The 21819-nt window shown below is 38.8% G+C and overlaps 1 protein-coding gene across 1 annotated transcript in view; it reads left to right on the top strand.

The window, feature by feature from the left end:
• FAT4 (FAT atypical cadherin 4) overlaps nucleotides 1–21819 on the top strand; it is a 242442-nt gene that overhangs the window by 163031 nt on the left and 57592 nt on the right. The window contains exons 7-8 of the mRNA XM_075929867.2: nucleotides 8001–8181; nucleotides 17393–17643. Coding sequence (XP_075785982.2) covers nucleotides 8001–8181; nucleotides 17393–17643 — 432 coding nt within the window. The remainder of the gene's footprint in view (nucleotides 1–8000; nucleotides 8182–17392; nucleotides 17644–21819) is intronic.

The raw sequence follows: 21819 nt of genomic DNA, 5'->3' as shown, positions 1-21819 counted from the left end.
GTGAGAAAAACCTTTATTTACTCCCTGAAAAAGTTAATGCTTTCTAATAAGCACACAACTTCTAGTCTGAGCAACCATTCACTGAGTGTTTGACTGCAGGAATGAAATCAGCTTTGTTGCAAAGCAACAGATTTCAGTTATTCAAAAATTCCATTTCTGTTTAATTGCTTTCTGTGTTTCAGAATAATGATGGGTTTAATTTATAGGGGCTCACAAAAATTTTAAACTGCTTGCTTGCAGTTTGAACTTTCGTTAATGAACCTGTGTGTATTTTAAAATGAACCAATGGGTAGATCATAAGCTAAATAGCATATATCTGTTTTTGTATTTTCTTGTTTTTCTGTATGTTGCACAGCACTCTATAGCTGACCAGTTTTGCTAAACTTTCTTTTAATATGTTCATGAGTTGCCTTGCATGACATTTGTCAATCTCCTCTGATTGTTTTCTTTTATTAATCCAGATTCACTAAATATTTAGGTAATCATTTCTCCTTCCATGCCAAACTGCATCTAAAGGGTTTGAAGCTGAATATATGTTAGAGAAGCTATTGCCATGTATTTGATCATTGTAGTAGGTCAAGAGAAAATACTCTGCTCACGTGTTCCAGAGTTAAACGAGATTAAGATAACAGGTGTTGTTTCACAATAGCCATATAATAATTAGCAGAAGATAGACTTACAGTTATTGCGTCTTTTGTATAACTTTAAATAGGCAAATATGTAGAAAGAATGTATAATGGTGAGGGTAAGAAAATATTTAGTTCTATACATTTGGTATGACTGAATTATTCCTATGTATTAGAACAAAGTAGAGGCACACATTGATTACAATTAGAGCATTCAAAAAAGGTCAAACACAGTAAGTCAATTTTTTCTCCGTGCTCATTATTCTGGCTATGTGGAGTGGAAATTCTGTGAGACAAAACAACATATACTGTGCCCACTAGAATCTGTTTGGAATTAGTTTCCTTACAGTTCTGTATGGCGCAGGGAGTCACTGTTTGTTTCCCTTTCCTTTTATGGAAAATCATAAGTGATTCCACTGTTTAAAGCTGAAGATTTCCTGATATCCATGCACAATTTGAGTGATCAGCCAGAAGAAAATGTTTGCATGTGGAGTAGACAGTCACAGATCTCCTCCAAAAGCTGAGGATGGTATAATTAGCAAGCAGCAGGGAGAGCACCTTGCTTCTGCATGGTTACCCACCCTCCAGATTCCCTGTAGCTTTTTAGTAATATAGCTTTTTCTCTGCTCCCATGCTGTGGCATTTCCTTTAAAAGGGAAGGCTCCTCTGTACATGGAGGTAAGGGAATTGGCATAAATTACAGCATCCTTGGTCTGTAATGAGCAACAGTTTTCCCCAAAGGTATGGAGGAAACAGAATGTGGAAGAGACCTATCTGCTGTTTTTCCCGTCACACACCCTGTTCCACTGTTTCCTTAAATGCTTGGGCTTCTTTTGTTTAAGTATTTTTTGGGTACGTCTAGACTGCAAGCTTCTTTCTAAAGGAGCTTTTTCGAAAGAGCTCTTTCAAAAAAGCTTCTTTCAAAAGAGAGATTTCACACCTCAAAACTGGATCAAAAAAGCAATCAGCTTTTTTGAAAGAGAGCATCCAGACAGCATGGATGCTCTCTCAAATGAAAGCGCTGATTGCTATTCACAGAATGGCCAATAGGACACCTGTGTTTTTTTCAATTGGCTCTTCTTTCAAAAAATGTCCCTGTTCTGCATCCACACACACCTTTTTTTGAAAGAGCTCTTTCGAAAAAGGCAATCTTCCTTGTAATTTAAGGTTTACCAATGTCGAAAAAAAAAACCCTTCATTCTTTCAATTTAATTTCAAAAGAATGCAATTGCACTGTGGATACAGGTGAAATTTTTTTTTTGAAAAAGGGCAGTTTTTTTGAAAAAACAATGTAGTCTAGACACACCCTAAATGTAAAATACCATATCTTTCTGAACACAGAACCTTTTATTAGAGAGGTTAACAAAAAAATGTAAAACATTCACAGATTACAAGTGGGTTTACGTGGTTTCCTGTTTAATTTACTTGAGGATCTGTGGCCATTTTCTGAATTTATTTAGGTGTATATAAGCTTTGTTTCTTAGTGACTGACAGTTAGAAAGTAAACATTTAAATTGGCTTTCATATAGACCACTGGTAATGTAAACCATGCATCTAAATTTCAAAGTCATAGTAAATTAAATACTAATCTGTTCCTCCAGATTCTAAAGATTTTGTATTTGCTTATGCTGTCATTCCAATCATCTACATTTCTTCAGCCAGGGTTAACATTAAAAGCCTGGATTTTATTATTTAGCCAATGAATGCCTGACTTTTTCTTTTTCCCCTCTGAGTAATCCTTTCAACCTGAATATTCTCTGTGTATGTGTGTGTGTGTGTGCTTGTAGAAAATGTGATGATAAATCACTGAAGAAACATTCTCAAAAAAGGAAACCCTTAAAGAAATACTATTTTAAAAGATTGAAATAAGCCAAAATATGACTAAAAATTAATATAAATTACTGATTATATTCCACATTTGTATACCCTACCCCCATATCATCATCACCTAAAGAAAATCTTTAGAAACAACACATAAGAAGAAGTAAAGCATCACCATTCATTCCTGTCCGTGAATTGTTCCTCCATTTAGCCCAGATAGGTCATGCTCCTGCATTTAATATTCTGCCATATAGTTAGTGGTTGACCTCTGGGTCTGCTGTCTTTTGTTGTATTTACATGATTTTCTTTGGCACCCTATCATCTGTTTCTCTTCTACAATGTCCCCACCATTGTAATCTTTTGGATTGCAGCCAGTCCCTTACTCATCTCATAGAGGAGTGTACTACCCTTCAAACTTCTTCATTTATCTTTAAAATATTCCATTTTGAATCTGCCATCTTCTGAAGAAGTGTCATCTCTACTACCTACCTATCAGTCCATAATTTCATCAACTTCTTTACAGCATTTGTAGTTAAAGTACATCTTCTTTTAACCTAATCTTTGATGGAACCTTCAGTGCTGATCAAGCTGCCTAGGTATATTTTTGTGTTCTGTGACTTCACCGTTGCTGCATTTTAATAGTTCATCTTTTGTCCCTTTTCCCTGAACAACAAATGACAAGAAGACGAAGTGCAAAGCTAAAGTCACCCTTCGTACTGTCACTCCTAATATACAGTTTCAGAACATGATAATTCCCTGCTCCCTTGTCTTACACCAAACTTTGACTTGAAACAGTTAGGGTACGTCTACACTTGCTCCCTAGTTTGAACTAGGGATGCAAATGTAGGTGACCAAAATTGCTAATGAAGTAGGGATTTAATTATCCTGCACTTCATTAACATGATCTCGCTGGCGCGTTACTCCTCTGAACAGCTGTTTCAAAAGTGAAAGTGCACGCCGGGACGCGTTAGTTCAAACCAAACCCTTTGGTTTGAACTAACGTTACTTCTCATTTTTTTTCAAATGAGAACCACGGGGTTTGGTTCAAACTAACACTTCCCGGCGTGCACGTTCACTTTCGAAACAGCTGTTCAGAGGAGTAACATGCCGGGGAGATCATGCTAATGAAGTGTGGGATATTTAAATCTCCGCTTCATTAGCAATTTGGGTTGCCTACATTTGCATCCCTAGTTCGAACTAGGGAGCAAGTGTAGACATGCTCTTACTTAGTTATCTGCTAGTTCTTAGAGTACTACAGGAGTCTTTGTATATAACTTTTATACTAGCAGTTATCATACCAGGAACTCCCATGTGATTTTACTACTTTCTTTTATGCTTCCCTACAGTATGACTCAAATGCCTTAGTGAACATCTTTAATTCCCATTCTCACTTCTCCCTCCCCCATCCGTGGTCAGAGTGTGAATATCTGGTCAATGGAACTTCTGCCTAATCTGAAGCCACATTGTTCATTCTCTAATACTTTCTCTAAAACTGGCATTATTTTGTTGCCAGCTGTTTTCAACATGATTTTTCCTATTACTAATAATTATTTTACAACTCCATAATTATTCAAATTAGTAAGATCTCCTTTTTTTCAGGGCTGGCAGAACTGTTGCATTTAGCTAGTCACCCAGGGTATGTCTACACTACCCCCCTAGTTCGAACTAGGGGGGTAATGTATGTATACCGAACTTGCTAATGAAGCCCGGGATTTGAATTTCCCGGGCTTCATTAGCATAAAGCCGCGCCGCCATTTTTAAAAGCCGGCTAGTGCGAATCCCGTGCCGCGTGTAGCCGCGCGGCACGGGATTCGCACTAGCCGGCTTTTAAAAATGGCGGCGCCAGCTTTATGCTAATGAAGCCCGGGAAATTCAAATCCCGGGCTTCATTAGCAAGTTCAGTATGCATACATTACCCCCCTAGTTCGAACTAGGGGGGTAGTGTAGACATACCCCCACTACCTTCTCTTGCTCCTGTGTTGTTTTATATATGTTTTCCCTAATATTTTGATAACACTTATCCTGATGGCCTTTTAGCAGCTCAGCTGTAATACTATCTATTCCTGAAGTGTCACCAATTCTTGTTCTTTCTATTTCTTTTTCTGATGGTGTTTCAAAGCTGATATACATTTTGTCTTGCGAGCTGCCTTTGTTCTAGTATCTCTAGTATCTTCGTCAGCATGCATCTGATGAAGTGGATCTTTGCCCACGAAAGCTTATGCTCCTACACTTCAGTTAGTCTATAAGGTGCCACAGGACTCCTCGTCTAGAATGTTTGTATCTGGATAAACTAAAGGATTCCGCACTTTGTCAGAAAGTTCTTTCCATATTTTCAGCGCCTCTTTGGCATTTGTTGTCAGTGAGCATTCTTACCATTTGCATCAATGGCCTGATTGTGCTTCATACCACTTAACCTCATTGTCATATCTTGTTTTCTTGATGTCTTGTCTAGTTGTTGAGCCTGTTCTTTCCAGAACTTTTGCTTCTTCAATTTTTGTGATTCCTTTAGCGCATTGTGCAATGCTTTTACTACTTCTGCTTTCCCAGCACTCTTGGCTTGTCTGTACTTTTCCTGCAGTTTTCTTGTTTTGGTGTTTTTCCAGGTTTTCATTGTTTGCTTAGGCCTCCCAATAACTTCCTCAGCTGTATTTTGTATCACTTTCTTGAATATTTTCCATCCAGTCTGTGGTGAGATTTCTTCGTCATCACAAATCAGTGGCCTGAAATGATCTCTAAGCATCAACTTATACATCTTTCTCACAGAACTATCCTTTAACTTTTAAAGGTCAAATTTAACTCCAGCTCCACCCATATTTTTCTTGGACTTTAACTTAACCCGAATCTTTCGCATTAGTAGACATGATCACTGCCACACTCGGTACAGCTATAGAATTAACATCCAACAGTGACCAGTGCCTGTTACTGAAAGTAATGTGGTCAGAATAGGTTTTAGTTTCAACTAAATGTTGACTTTAATCTAATCTTGTATATATGTGTGCAAAGAAACTATGCACCACCAATAATCAGCTTGTGCATCTCACAGCAAGTTTTTAACTTTCCCCCTTATCATTGCAGTCCCAGTGCTATGTGGCCCAACACTGTTCATTTGCATTTATATCTCTCATTATCAAAATCATGACCAGGAATCTCATCTATAATGCCATCAAACTGTTGATAAAATCCTTCTGTCTCTTCCTCTTTTACTGCTTTTGTTGGTACAGAAGAGCAGGTCTCAGTTATGCATAATTTATAATAGGCAGTAGTAAATCAGAAACCCTAATGGTACATTTTTAACTTTGGGCATGTGACTGTCATAGCTACAATTCATGGAAAATGTACTAAACTTAATTATGAAATATATTCAGAGAAACTTGGGGAAAAATCTGCAATCCTCTGAAAAATTATAAGAAGAGAATTCGTCAGAAAGAACAGCTATCAAAGCAGAATTCAAATCAGATAATTTGGCCTGACCATGGAAACTACATTTGTCACCACAGATATGGCATTTATGATTAATGCAGTGTACATACTTACAAAATTTAAAAAGAATCAAAATCTGTGGTCATTAATGATGCAGAACTTCCAGTGAAAGTGTTGTGAATTCTGATTGGTTGAGGATTGCAGAATTTGGCCCCATGTCACTACTTTTCCATAGAAAATGTCTTCAATGTTTTTAATTTTCATCCTTGTTGACCATTTCACTTAAGAGGCCTAGGAAACAATACACTCTTCCTTCTCCTTTTCTTTCTTAGTTAATCCCATTAGGTTAGTGTTGAGATACATTGAAGGAGCATTGTGGAGAAGCTTGCGTTGCCTTTAGTTCAGTTGTATTTCTTCATTCTGTGAATAAACCAAGAGGTAAAGTTTGCAGTGCTCTCTATCTATCATCTTTGCCATTTACTTATAAAAAGATGGACTTGAAGCCTTTTCTGTCAACTTTAACTTTCTTTTCCTAGTTGAGTTACACTATTACTGCTATTTGAATATGACTTATCCTAGATTAATTTTTCCAGTATGTCTACAATACCTAATCATCTGTGAAATGTAATAACTTTCAACTTTGCATTTCATTAACTGTCAGGTGAATGAGACAATTACATGTATTTGGCATGCGTGTAGTTGACATATGCAATAACTGAAGACTTTGTTTCATTTAATGTAGTAATAATAAACACTCCGTGAGCAATATTTCAGCAGTCAAGTACACTTTTTGTAGCCTTTTCTCTCAGTAAGTGTTTTGCTAAATGACATAAATGAAAACAGGGTGCAAAATGAGTCAGACTGGTAGCTTCATGTAAAATTCTTGGCTGAAGAACATTACTGGTAAAAAGAATTACTCAATACATAGCATAAAAAGAACTGCATTGTGTAAAATAGTGGTGTCAAATATGCACCCTTTGAGCCAGCAGCAGCATCCCACTCAGTGTTATGATCCAGCCTGTCTGAGCAGAGATTTTAAAGTGAAACTTATGGAATTCTTTGGTAAGTTTCACTTTGCAGTTCTTTCATTCCCTTCCTTTGTGCTTTATGCACAGTTCCTTCATGTACTTTAGTGGCTTTGGCTGCTGTCCAGCTGGAGAGTTTATCACAGATTCTTCCTTCTAGGCAGGAGGTTACTGTGCCAGAGTTAAAACAATGAAAAATATAGTATTATTGTTTCATAGACCAGAAGGGGAAGGACAGGCTCAGAAATCTACTGAAGTGATTAGTTTCGTTGGCAGAATAATTTTATTTGTTCCTTGCCCCACAGCGCGTATGCAAATCCTGGTGAAGCTAACATGATTTAGGTCCCTTGTTAACGTTTTCTAAGTCTTAGTTTGCATTTGATAGAGGAAATGGTTCATGCACAGAGTAAATATTGGAAGATTAAACATGAACAGACCACTCAGTATTTCTCATTTGTTTAAATCCATCTTAGATTAATACTTAAAAACAAGACAAAATGTAGGTTAAATGAGTTCAGTCTAGTTTCTTGAAAACCAGTATCCACATCACAGTAAACACTGTGATTTGGCCATTCCATCAAAAAAATCAAGTTTGAATGAGTCTGGAAATTGAAGTATACCCCAGTCCTCAGAGAAGATCACTCCAGGTCAGGTTTGTGACACATGAGGGAATGAAATGAAGGAAACTATCATTCCATTGCCTCTGCTTTATTTATTCTGTGGATAAATAAATTGAGGGCTTGAGTCTCCAAGGCTGTCAATGTGCCATCTATGACAGACTTCCAGTAGAGAAAAAGAAAAATCAACCACATCTTCAAATTGGGCCTGGTTATTACAGGCAAGGCTTTCTGTGTTGTTGCCAGTTTATCTTTATGCCCAGAACTTACACTACAAAATATGAGATGGAAAAATTTGTGTGTGTATGTGACTTGTACTTTGCACTCAGATGGCCTACTTTAAAAACCAAACTAGCCTTGTTCTTTATATTGAATTGGCTTTGGGAATTGTGACACGCTGTAGTGTTAGATTCAAAATTAAGAGTGACATATTCAGTATTAATATTGTTTTATTTGTAACCTCTAGCATTTTAAATCCCATTTCCCCCCAGGATTGCCTGCCCTTACTGGCACTGGAACTATTGCTGTCATAGTGGATGATGTCAATGACAATGTTCCGACATTTGCCTTTAAGATGTATTCTACCACCATTCCTGAGGATGCACCTACAGGGACGGATATTTTGCTAGTAAACTCTTCAGATACAGATGCTTCAGTTAATGCAGTTATCAGGTATGATCTTTACTTTAATGAATGTAATGCTACTTTTAAGAAGAAAGGTTTCCCTGCTGATCATCCCCACCACTTAAGTACTAAAGACAAACAAGGATGGTGGATTTTACATGCCAATATTGTTTAATCAAACCTGGGTCTGTTAAAAATCTTCTAGGGTAGTAATTGGGATGATACATGATATTACAATTTATTTATTAAAATATGGCAAGTTAAAAGAAATTGAGTTTAAATTCACCTGAGTATAACTGATTTTTTAAACTTTGGCTTCCTGTAAACACAAAAAGAAGCATGGACAGTTAGCGGACTGCCTAACCAATCATAAATTGGCCAAATGTGGTAGATTAGAGTAGTATACATATCAGTAGTATGTCAGATAAAATGGTAATGAATAGCATCATCCATGACAGAATGGAACAGAGATGGTTTGTTACCTTGTAGTTTGTTCTTGTAGCTTCCTCTCTTTGGATAGTCTTTTAAAAAAGAGTTCAGCCCTCAGATGCACAAGTGTATCTTCCTCTATTGGGGGACACTTGGATATAAAAGTTGTAATTAAGAAGGTTTAATTAATTAGTGCTTTTAAATTATTTTTATATTCATTGATGGAAGATACTTTGAGAATAGAAACTATTGTTTTTCAAGTTTGATCAAATCTAGAAGTTTTAATATGATTATCTTTGAAACTGGGAAGTTACTTGGATTTCAAACTCATATACCAACTCAACTCAATAACTAATGCAGGGTCTGATTGTAAAATTGTATAGGCTTGTTTAGTTCTGGTTTAGATGTAGCCAAAATCTGAGAAGAATAGTTGGTTTCTGTACTGTGGAACTGAATCTCTCACTTGATTCAGTTTTGAAATTAATTACTGAACTTTAAACCTAGTTAGATCCAGATCTAAATGGCACTTTCTCAGCCACTTCTAATTTTAGGGTCAGATTATCAGTCTTGGATGCTGGCATTCACATAACATTTCCACTAAGCCTAAATATGGAGTTAGATGCCTGATTTTGCAGCTCTAAGCTTGAAAACTGGCCTTCCAGACCATGAATGTTGCCAGACCAGAGAATCTCGGACTGCAGAGGTTCAACCTGTACTGTGTTTAGTTTGGAGCAAATACACAAAATAAATACTATACACAGGGCAAAAAGTAAATTTTTTATCCCATTCAGAAAAATCAATTAAAAGGAAATGTTTGGCAGTTTTCTTTGCACAGCGCTGCTGAAACAATAATATTTCTGGATAAATTCCTACTGTTGAGCGCTGGCAATAAGCATTTCAGAGACAAGAATAATGAAGATGTTAAGTAGCAGTGACAGGCTAAACATTACCCACTGAGGACTGATGTGGAATGGAATGGAAGGCAGTCTTGTATTGGTTATTAAGCACTCCTTGCTATTCAAAAAGGCTAGTAGGTAATCCTTTCCCTTTAAACTTTTGTGACTGCAAACACTAATATCTACTTTTTGTCTTGAAAGTACCCAATAAAACCATTGTGGCTGTAAATATAAAGAGATAGAGAACTAAAATATTGTAGAATGATAAACATGTAGAAAATATTATCATATTTCCTTTCTAACCTGCTTGATGCTTAGAATAGGAACTTGGGGTTTTTGCCATTTTAAAGCCTTGAAATGGATCCAGATTTAATATTCATAAAATTTGCAACAATGAAGCTTTAATTCCATGCAAACTTATTTCAATAAATTGACTTTGGAAAGTTTTATTATCTTATAAAAAGTATGTTTGTAAAGCATAGATGATTATAGTATTTATATCTTGTGATCAGAAATTATCAAAGTGCCTTCAGCTGTCTTTAAAGCAATGCGAATTGTTTTGGAGGACTTTATCATTTCATCTACTCTCATCTCAAAGTGAATAGGAAGGAGAAATCGTTCTTTCAGGTGTAGCATTGAAAACAACATTATTTGTGTGGGGTTTTCTTATTCCTAGGACAAACTTTGCTTATCTTTGTTATTATTTGTCCAGATTCATCATCCAAAATAATATATGCATTAATACAGTTATAATTACACTTACCCTGGCAGATTTGTATAGGACTAAATATTAAGGGCCTGCTTTTCAGAGGTGCTAAACACACTGGCTGCGTCTAGACTGGCATGATTTTGCGGAAATACTTTCAACGGAAAAGTTTTTCCGTTAAAAGTATTTCCACAAAAGCGCATCTAGATTGGCACAGATGCTTTTGCGCAAATGTGCTTTTGCGCAAAAGCATCCGTGGCCAGTCTAGACGCGATTTTGCGCAAGAAATCCCCAATCGCCATTTTAGGTATCGGGGCTTTTTTGCGCAAAACAGTTCTTCTTTGTCTTCACTGGCCCTCTTGCGCAAGTATTCTTGTGCAAGAGGGCTTTTCATCGAGTGGGAGTGTGAAAGTATTTGCTCAAGAAGCACTGATTTTGTACATTACAAAGTCAGTGCTCTTGTGCAAATTCAAACGGCCAGTGTAGACAGCTGGCAAGTTTTTGCGCAAAAGCATCCGCTTTTGTGCAAAATCTTGCCAGTCTAGACGTACCCACTAAGTACTCAGTAAGTTACAGCTTTAACAGAAGTCTTGAACACCTCTGAACATTGGATATTTAAATTCCAACACTCCCATGGCAAATTCTGAATTAAGAGTCCCTTGTGAAGAAAAAAAATACACCAAGTTTTGCAAAAATCAGATAAATGTCTGGGAAAGGCAACCTGATGATATATACTCAAATTCTGAGTATAGCTCTTTTTCTCCTAAACAAGGAATCTGGTGGCAACTTAGGGTACATCTACACTAGCCCCCTAGATCGATCTAGGGAGGCTAATGAGAGTGACCGGAATTGCAAATCAAGCCTGGGATTTAAATATCCCAGGCTCGATTTGCATGTTCCCAGCCGGTCGCCATTTTAGAAATTGACTAGCCCAAAGTAACTGCCCGCGTCTACACGCAGCAGTGAAACGGGATTCCGATTTAAAGCCCCTATTTCGAATTAGCTGGTAAACCTCATTGCAGGAGGATTACCAACTAATTCAAGTTAGGGCTTTAAATCGGAATCCCGTTTCACTGCTGCGTGTAGACGCGGGCAGTTACTTCGGGCTAGTCAATTTCTAAATTGGCGACCGGCTGGGAACATGCAAATCGAGCATGGGATATTTAAATCCCGGGCTTGATTTGCAATTCCGGTCGCTCTCATTAGCCTCCCTACATCGATCTAGGGGGCTAGTGTACACGTACTGTTAGAGACTAGTAGATTTATTAGGGCATAAGCTTTTATGTGTAAAATCCACTTCATCAGATGAATTGGAGTGCAAGTTACAGAAACGGGTATATATAAGGGAGAAGTTGCTTGTTTTAATGAAGCTAATCAAATTAGGGTGGAAGAGTGTCATTCACAGCATTTGGTGTGAACATACTGCATCAGACCAAAGATCCATCTAGCCCAGTATTCTGTCTGCCTACAGTGTCCAATACCAGATCCCCCAGAGGGAGGGAACACAATAGGTAATCCTCACATGATCCCTCTCCTTTTCCTTATTCATTTTTTTTCCACACCAGGTGGAGATGTAAATATCGAGGAAGGGGAAATTGTTTTTGTAATGCATTAACCAGTTGAGATCCTTATTTGATCCTAAGTGTTGAATTTGTAAATTAATTCTAGTTCAACTGTCCTCCTTTGTAACCAGTTTTTTAAATTCTTTTGTAGAAGGATGGCTACTTTCAAATCTATTACTGAATGTCCAGGGAGGTTAAAGTAGTCTACAGATTTATGTGTGTTGATGTTCCTGATGTCTGATTTGTGTCCATTTATTCTTTGGTTTAGAGACTCTCCAGATTGGCCAATATACATAGCAAAGGGGCTTTTCTGGCATTTGATGGCATATATCACATTAGAGGATGTGCAGTTGTATGAGTCCCTAATACTGTGGCTTATGTGGTTAGGACTTGTGATTGTGTTGCTTGTATAAATATGTAGACAGAGTTGGCAACGGGGTTTGTTTTAAAAGTAGGTTCCTAGATAAGTGTTTCTGGGGGGCATTGACTGGCTTCTAGTAAGTATTTGCTTCAGGTTGGGGGGACTGTCTGTAAGTGAGGACTGACCTGTTTCCCAAGGTCTGTTAGAATGAGCGATCATTTTCTGGGATTTGTTATAGATTGTCAATGATGCGCTGGATGGGTTTTAGCTGGGGATTAGAGGTAATATCCAGTGGTGTTCTGTTACTTACCTTGTTCGGCCTGTCCTGAAACAGGTGTTTTCTGGGTATTCATCTGGCTCTAACAACCTGTTTCTTCACTTCCCTGGGTGGATATTTAAATTTTAAGAAGGCTTGATGATCCTGCAGGTGACCCTGACTTGATTAGCTTCAGTAACACAAGCAACTTCTTCCTTATATATATATATATATATATATATATATATATACTCCTGCTTCTGTAACTTCCACTACAATTCATCTAATGAAGTGGATTTTACCTAACCCTAACCCTAACCCTAACCCAAATAAATCTGTTAGGGTATGTCTACACTTGCTCCCTAGTCTGAACTAGAGATGCAAATGTAACATACCGAAGTTGCTAATGAAGCACGGGATTTAAATATCCCGTGCTTGATTAGCATATTTGCATACGGTCACCATTTTAAAAATCCACTACAGGCAGTCCCCGACTTACACGGATCCGACTTACGTTTTGCAAGACCGAATGGTTTTGCAAGACCATTTCATGAACATCTGGCCATGTCCAGTGATTGTTATAGTAATAATACTATTTGTTGTTGACTGTATTTTACATAATTTGGTGGGTCTGTTAAATCTTGCTTGCTTGTACTGCATTCTGCAATGGGAAAGCCATATATATGGGTCCCCTGTTGCCACAGTCTTCTAGCAAATGGGATTCTGAAGTCCAACACCTTATAATTTCTGTCTAAAGTATATTCAGATAAAATCAAGAAATGAGAGTCAATGCTGTATGTGGATTAGGACAGTATTTGGGTATCTTTACAGGGAGTGAGGTGTAGGAATTACCTGGGCTGGAAACTGCTCAAGGAATCTAGCCCTTGAACATTTGAATGTGCTAGTTTATGTGAAGTGGGTATATATACATACACTTTGCAATGAAATGTGAGTGTCAGGAGTATAAAGGAATTAGCTCCCTCCTCTTGGTTGGTCAGCTCCCTTTCTACTTCTGTAGTGGCCTGCCTCTTACTGTGACTTGGCCAGCTAGCCAGGTCACTTTAAAGTCTCTTCCCTCCCAGGTAATCTGTGAACAAAATGCCGGGTGAATTAACACTGAGTTAGTAAAGGATAGAGGGGATTGACCCTCTGGATCTGGTCCCACCCTTCCCTCAGAGCCTTTAGGCAGTGGTTGTCTGAGAAGCTCCTGCCTTTAGTCTGCCCTTTTCTTTAATCCAAAACTGAGGGATGAATATCTGTTCTCTTCCCTGGTCTGCCAGATAGTGAGCAATTTTACTCCCTGCTAAGCTCCTTTTCAAGCCTCTTCTTGCAGGTGTGGAGAGACAGGATTGGCTAAACCCACAGCTGTTTCCTAACCCTTCATTGTCCAATATAGGGTTTACATACCCTATCACAGGAGTAATACCCAGATTTTGGGCCATTTGTCATAAATACAGTATGTCAAGTGTAGACTCTGGTCCTACAACTGACTCCATGCAGGTATAGAGTTCCTTTGACTTCAGAGGCAAACTCTTGTGCCACCACAGAATGTCACTGAATACGTTAGAAATCCACATGGGTCCCAGGGTTTGCCAGTGTGATAAGTTGTAAGTATGGATTCATGGTTTCTAAATATATAACATGCCATTTTGACATTCTAAATCATTATCTGCAAAGGAAAAGTATACAAGTCAACAATGAATCAATATTTTGTAATATAAACATGTTTTTATTGTCCATTGTATATAGTGAAAAGACACATTGTTTTAGATGCTAAGTTCTTTAGGGCAGTAATTCTGATTTGTTATGTTTTTACAGCTTCTGACATAATGAGGCTTCACCTGATTGTGGATTTTAGATGCTGTCACATTAACAAATAAAATCTTATAAAGTTCCATTAAAATTATACTTAGTTGACAAATATTAATTTATTGTCTGAGAAGAATGGGACATTGGAGTAAGAATGTTTTGATTTGTGGCTAATGATTGGTAATACTGATTGTGTTTGTTTGTTTGTTTATTTTTGTTATTTTACCCAAATTTTGTCCTGAATCATGCCTGGATAGTGGAATTGAACAGGTTCTGCTTTTAAGTGTTAATTTTTGTTAATTTTTTTATTTAAAAACACTTCTTTCTAGTATTTATCTATGGAAATACTTGTGCTGTCCTTTAACAAGGAAATTTGGTATAAGTAGGGTAATAAAGAGGATGCTATGATGACACTATCATAACAGCCTGTGTTAGGACACTGTAGGTGAGGGGTTAACTTTGCCCATATGTGCCCTGTAATTTAAGGCTTTAGTGAGACTTAAATAGTTCATTAGGCCTTTTACAGGTTTCTGCATAAGGATTAATTTCACCTCCAGACTAATATCTCTTTAGCCAGTAAATAAATTAAGATTGTGTCCAGGGCATTTTCTGGGGATTAATAACTTGCCTGTGAGAGTTTATTGCCATCATTTCGAAGCAGTTATTGATTCCCTAGGAAATGCCCAGGCCTATGTGACTCGTCATGCCATAACACATTTTTATTTAAAATAAGCAGCAAAAATAATATTTTTATGCATTTTTCATATGGCCATTCTCTTTCTGGATCACCACAGAAATATTTAGATTGAACAGTGCTGATCATGAAGATTCAGGCATTTCTGAAGAAGTAATTTTCCTTACAATTATGTGTCTTGCTTTTATCAAGGTTATAATATCATAGACTGGAATTATCCACTTCTACCTTTTTTATTTAAAAAATTGTACAATTCATTATATTACCTGGTCATTTGGAAAAAAAAATCCACAATCTGCTGAAGGTTGCCAACGTTCTATTGGCACAAAACTGAACAGCCTAGCCCTGCCCCTTGCCTGAGGCTCCGCCCCTTCCCCAAGCCCTCCCTCCCCCATCCACTGCATTTCCCTTTCTTTAGAGGCTCATTTTCCCCAACCCTCACTTTCACTAGGCTTGGGCAGGCGGTTGGTATGTGGGAGGGGGTGAGGGCTCTGGAGTGAAGCTGGGGATTAGGGGTCAGGAATGCAGGAGAAGGCTCCAGGTTTGAGGAGGGTTCAGGGGTGTGATGGGGGGATTGGGCCTCAAGCTTACCTTGGGTGGCTCCCAGTCAGCAGTGCAAAGGCTGGCTGCCTGCCTTCCTGAGGCACTGTGCTCTGCCCCGGGAGCAGCCAACAGGTCCAGCTCCTAGGAGAGGAGGAGGGGCAGGTCCTGCTGCTTCCAGGGCTCTGCACACTGCCATCGCTGTCCACAGACACAGCCCTCTCTGTTCCCATTAGCCAGAAACTGGCCAATTGGAGCGTAAACCAGTTCTCAGTGCAGTGGTGGTAGCATACGGAGCCCCAGGAGGAGTGGGACCTGCTGGCTGCTTCTGGGGAGCAGAGCAGTGCACCAGACAGGTAGGAAGTAGCCTGCCTATGCTCTGCAGCACTGCCAACTGGACATTCAATGGCCCATTTGGCAGTGCTGACTAGAAGTGAGACTGACAATCCAAGAGTGTCAGTAAGATGGAGCCTCTCTAATGACCTATAGCACATTTTTCTCTGGATAATTAATACTTTACAAATACATGATTCAACACATTAAAAGGCAAGCCAAATGGGAGCAGCATTTGTCTATGCTGATTCCAAGTTAATTATTCTGGATTAAAATTGGTGAAAACAAAAGCAGACTTTGGCTCAGGATCGTTACATAGTAAAACAATACTCGTGTCAGTTTACAAATCCTTACTGCTATTTACAAATCTTTACTCCTCAATGCATTTTACAAATTCAGATTGGAAGGGCTCATCCTTGTGGAATTATATTTAGTCTATTAGTATATCCACTTCAACTGTCAGGCTCCAGTCTCAAGAAACTGCTGCATTTTATTCCCAAATGTGCCCTGTCAATTCTGCTTCATCTGCATCTTTATAAAGCAAGCAAATTTTGTCAGTTCCTTGAAGGGTCAATTAAAATAATCTCCCAACTGCAGCAGCTCATTCTAATTCCAAGAAAGCAGAACAGACTCCATTCTGCTTAGATCATTTCCTGTCATCATCTGTGAAATGTTAATGAAAGGTATCGAATGAGCTTTCCCACACTTTAGCAAAGTCCTAAAAAGAGTACAGAGAAACCTGTCTTAAATGACTGGCCAAAATATCAGCAAACCTCAGTTGCCCAGTAAATACAGTCTTAAATTTCAAATCAACTTCATTGCACCAGTAATATTGTGCAGGTTTCACAATATGTTGAATGATGAAGGTCTGTAATGCAGGATAGAAGTTTTGATTAAAGAAGTGATGAGTTAGGAGCATTAATGAGTATTTCCTACAACTTTGTGTGTTCTTTGGCACCAAAATGGTAGCTAGCTAGGAAGTTTCCTACGTAGCTTCTAGAGATACTGCGTCTTGTACTGCTCAACCCAACTATACAACATTTTGGGCTAATTCAGTTTGGAGGTAAAAACTTGTGGAAATGCTGATTTCCAAAGCGAAGACTATTAAGTTGTAGAAACACAGGTCAGAATATACAAGTCAGGTAATTAATGATGCTCTGTCTCCCACCTCTCTACCTTTTTCTTTCTCTTCCCCCTCTCCTTCCCCTCTCCTATTTATTTCGAGTTTTCATATCCCAAACTCATAACTCTGGTCATCTGAAAAAGTGGACTGTGCCCACGAAAGCGCATGATACCATATACATGTTTTGTTAGTCTACCAGACCATTTGTTGTTTTTTTCCTTTTTTGTAGTTAAGTACACCTTGGAGTTTTTTTTTTTCATTTCTAGTTTATTGTTATTGCTTTTTATTACTTTAGCACTTAGGACCACATTGTACTGGGTATTGTACATAGAACATAGTCACTGCCTCAAGGAGTTTATAATCCAAGTATAAGACAAAAAACAATGATTGGATACAGGTAGACAAATGGAGAAACACAAAGAAACAATGAGACAATATTGGTCAGCATGATAGTCAGCAATCTTAATAGTTTAAATAATTTAATATCCTCATAACAGAGTTTCTTATGACAATACTAATGGAAAATGACTTTTTTTTGTCTTTTGAACAGCTATAGTCTTATTGGTGGTAATTCACAATTCACAATCAATCCATCAACTGGACAGATCATCACCAGTGCATTATTAGATAGAGAGACTAAGGAGAACTACACCTTAGTGGTTGTGGCCAGCGATGGTGGCTTTCCCAAAGCGCTTTCCAGTTCCACCAGTGTACTTGTCACTGTTATTGATGTGAATGACAATCCTCCCAAATTTCAACACCACCCTTACGTCACACATATTCCATCACCTACAACTTCAGGTAATTTGATAATGGTAGCTCTCTAGATATCAGAGATAATATAAAAATCTGATCCAATGATAGATCATTCCATAAGATATCTGTAAAGTATATGTTCTTGTAACTATTTTACATTGCCTATCTTGTTTTTGGTGCATGCTGTTGGAACAGTTAAAAAAAGATGAGACAGTGAAAGGATTAGTAATTATAATGTTTTCTTCAGTGCTTTTTTCTTTTCATATCCACATGAAATCATCCTCTTTTAAAGCTCCCTAGTTACAATATATGCATTGTTATCCAGAAGAATGGTTATTTTGTTTAGTTTATTATTAATTCACAACAGTGATTATGAAAGGCTACATTAAATAATCTTTATAAAGAACATTGAAGACAAAAAAGTTCTAGATGTTTTATTATTGAGAAAAAGCATACAGATCAGTTGATGTGACAGTTCTTAGTGGACCAAACATAAATTCTAACATTCAAACTTCCGTGGTGAAAAGATCCCTTTTTCAAGGGAATTGATATTGAATACCAAAACTTGTCTATTTAAGCGTCTTGTGATTACAGTAGGAAATTTGTCTTCCCATGTGTTTCCAAAGTGTCATGTGCACACTTGATTCTGTACAAATAGTAATATTATTTAATTTTTAAAAGGTAGCAAATAATCATAGTATATACACTTTTTAAATGATTAATTTTGTTTTCTTTATAGGTTATTTCTTTGTGAAGGCAAAGACAATACTCATAGTCTTAACCTCATTTATTCTAAGGCCCTTTACATCTCTCTGATAGCAGCATTACAAAGGAGCCTAACAGCGGGCATGACTTAACATTTACAGTAACTTTAAAATCCCAAATCTAAAAGAAAAAGAAATGATAAAGTGATATTTAAAAGAAGAGGTGGTAACTGCTCTTCTTGTCTTTGAAAATCGTCTCTTCATATTTAAAAAGACCTTCTGCATGTCTGAAAAGTTCTCAGAAAATATTTCAAAAATATTTATAGTGATTCTTATCCGTATTACAAAGCCTTCAGTTATAAAGGCTTCTCTGGAAATTTCTTGAAGTTAAATAGCCTTCCCACTTTGTGTAAACATTCATGGATCCTGCATACCTTTGCACATCCAAATTTTACATGACTGTAGGATTGGGCTGCTGAGTTATACAGTTTATATTTCAACAAATATAAGTGTATTAGAAGTGAAAAATCCTAAAGTGACATATTTATTAATATTTTTCATGCATAGATTGAGCGCTTGTGGAATACCCTCGCCGATCATGGTAGAGGCCTTTTGGCACCACTGTGAATGGCGAAATCCACAAATACTGGGAGCCCAGACTCATTGTGAGGGCCAGGAAGTGCAGGAAACTCACTGCCTAAGCTGGGAACCATGAAGAGCTCTGCAGCTCCCAGCCCCCTGCTCTTTCCTTAGGATGGGACAGGAGACCCTGGCGAATATGCAGAACTGTGAATAGTGATTCTGTGAATCAAGAGGCTTTGCCATATATTAAATATAGAATGTTAATAGCACTCTTTAATCACAGAAGGTCATAATGTTTCATGAATAATAGATGCCTAATTATTAACTGACCTTATCTGGTTTTTATTACCTTTTTAAAATAGTTGAAATAGAAGGATCCATCTGGTTACTTAGTGAGGTTTTTAAATTGCGTAATTAAGAAACTGTACATTGCATTGAGATTTCAGTAGGATTTATTACATAACATAAGGGTCTCAAACTCATGGCCCAGGGGCCTGAGAAGTTCCATGATCCGACCTGCACAGACTTGCTGGCACGTGAATTCCTGTGGCCCTGGGGCAGAGAGTATCCATACCCGACCTCTAAGCCCAGCCACTGCTCCACTTTTACTCCACCTCTTCCCACCCTTCCTTTTCCCTCTCCCCACCCCATTACACCCTTTCCCTCAAGCCCCCTCAACTGAGGGACACAGCCGTGGGGATTACCAGGATGCCTGATGCAGGGCAGCAGCAGAGAGCCTGCCCCTATCCCCCCCACATCTAGAGCGGTGGCAGGAGATGTGGGGAAGCAAAACAACACAGCAGCCTCAGCTCCACTCCACTGCCATCTCCTGGGCTAACTGTAAGCGGGGGAATGGTCCCGCTCTTGTGGGGAACTTTCCTGGCTTCTATACACCCCGGTGAAATGAACCAGCGAAAGGATCTGAGTCCCCGCTCCCACTTCCTTTACCCCACGGTTCCCTGATCCTGAGGGCTCCCCCTCCACTCTCCTGAGTAGCAGAGCCCTTGAAACCCCAACAAGGCTGGGCCCAGGTTTCCTGGGGCTTAATCCCTGACCTTGTAGTCACTAGGGGCAGGAGTTAGGGTGTCCCCACTCCGAGGTGCTCTCTTTACACTGCAGGCCTTCTTGGCCCAGTGATCACTTCATAAGGTTCAAAGCAAATACAATTTATTAAACATCAACTGATTAAAGAGAATAGAATAAGAAACAATGAGAATGGTTAAATGAGAACACACAGCCCTGCTCTGTAGCACAGGGACATCAACACAGCAGTCTGCAGAGTGTAAGGACAGTTCACAGTCTCTTCCTTAGAAGCCCTGGAAGTGCTGCAAGGGGCTGCAGGCTGGACACACTTGCACTGGCAGTGACCACACAGCCTCAGTCTCTAAGTGGCCAGACCCCTCTCCCAGTCCAGAGCCTTTCCCCACACTTTGCAGGTCCCAGTAGCTCACCACATCCAGCTGCAGGCTGTGCTGCTTGGCCAGTTCCAGCTCCTTGTGTTGTTTCTCTGTTCCTTTTGGCTTTCTGAGCACTGCCAGTCTGCTGCTCAACACAGGGTCTGCACTGCTTGGCCAGTCTGTGTCTGGTTCTGTCGCTGCAGGACTTCTTCTTGTACTCCTCTTTCAGCTCTCTGTCTTTTCAGGACCTCTTCTGCACACAGCTTGTTTGTTCAGAGACAGAGCCAGAACAATCCCCACTTACAACCTGTCAGTCAGGCTGAGCTGGAGTGTTGACTGCTTTCCATTGTCTCTGGGGTCTGTCAGTCTCATGAACCCTTCCCCTTCTGAAGCTGGTAAACCAAAAAACTCCCACAGAGTTTTAGTAAGGGGTAACAGTCCCCTTACATAACTCAGTAGCTCCACTTTTCTAAACTGTGCTACATCATCTGGGGGCAGCAGGCAAGGCCAGAACACATGCGGTGTGAGAAGGGTGTGGGCCAGAGGTGGAGCGCAGAGATCCCCTCTCTGGGGCCCTGCCAGAGAGGGGTGCCTATTGGCATGGTAGGAGGATTTGAGGACTGGCCCTGACCCTAAGGTAAAATGACTTTGAAACCCCAGATTAAAATAACCTTTCATGGGCTAAAGTATATATACTGGTTTATTGTCAATTTTATCTTTGCAGATTTTTGCCTCATTGTAATCCCAAAACATTCATAAACAGATTGAACCTCTCTAGTCTGGCACCCTGGGGATCTGACTGGTGTTGAATCAGAGAATTTACCAAACCACAGGAGGTCAATATTAGCAGCATTACCAACCCTTACATTGATTGATGGGCTCTCAGAAGATATTCAGGGGTAAATCGGAGCTAAATAACAGCACAGAACAATGAGAGCTAGGACTGGTGACTTGTAAACAAGCGTTATGGGACCTCGGGAAAGTTGGCCACTCCCAAGAAAAGTGGACATCCAGCTAACTAAAATGCCAGACCACAGATGTTGCCAAGCCAGAGAGTGCCCAGCTGGAGAGGTTCAACCTATATACAGTTGTCACAATTAAAAAATGTCTTAAACTGAAAGATTCCACCAGATTTAAAGTTGAATAACTCTGGAATCCCTAATCTTTCAAAACAGAAAGTTTTATAATGTGATTCACAGAATTGCACAGTATTGCTCTCATTGCAAAGATTGCACACTCTGTACACACAAACACACATGTTCCCAGTATAGAAGATATTTATTATCCGTTTTAAGAAATAATATATCTCATGGCCAGGAACTGTGTCCAATCTTTTGAATTTTAAGTGATTCCAAATAGTGGTTTTTTTAAGAAATGATGTATTTTGTCCATATTTCTTTCCCTTTTCAGAACAACAACATCAACAAAGACCTTTGTTATACAAGATGAAACTTCATACATTATGAGCAGTGCATAGCTGATCTGAGATCAGTAACATATGGGTAGATTTCTTGCTGAAGTTTTCATTTTCATGCATT

This window comes from Pelodiscus sinensis, chromosome 4 (genome assembly GCF_052426305.1).
Source record: "Pelodiscus sinensis isolate ZL-2025 chromosome 4, ASM5242630v1, whole genome shotgun sequence".
Classification (NCBI taxonomy): domain Eukaryota; kingdom Metazoa; phylum Chordata; order Testudines; family Trionychidae; genus Pelodiscus; species Pelodiscus sinensis.
The sequence above is the reverse complement of the archived record's forward strand: the minus strand, read 5'-3'. Positions and strand labels throughout refer to the sequence as shown.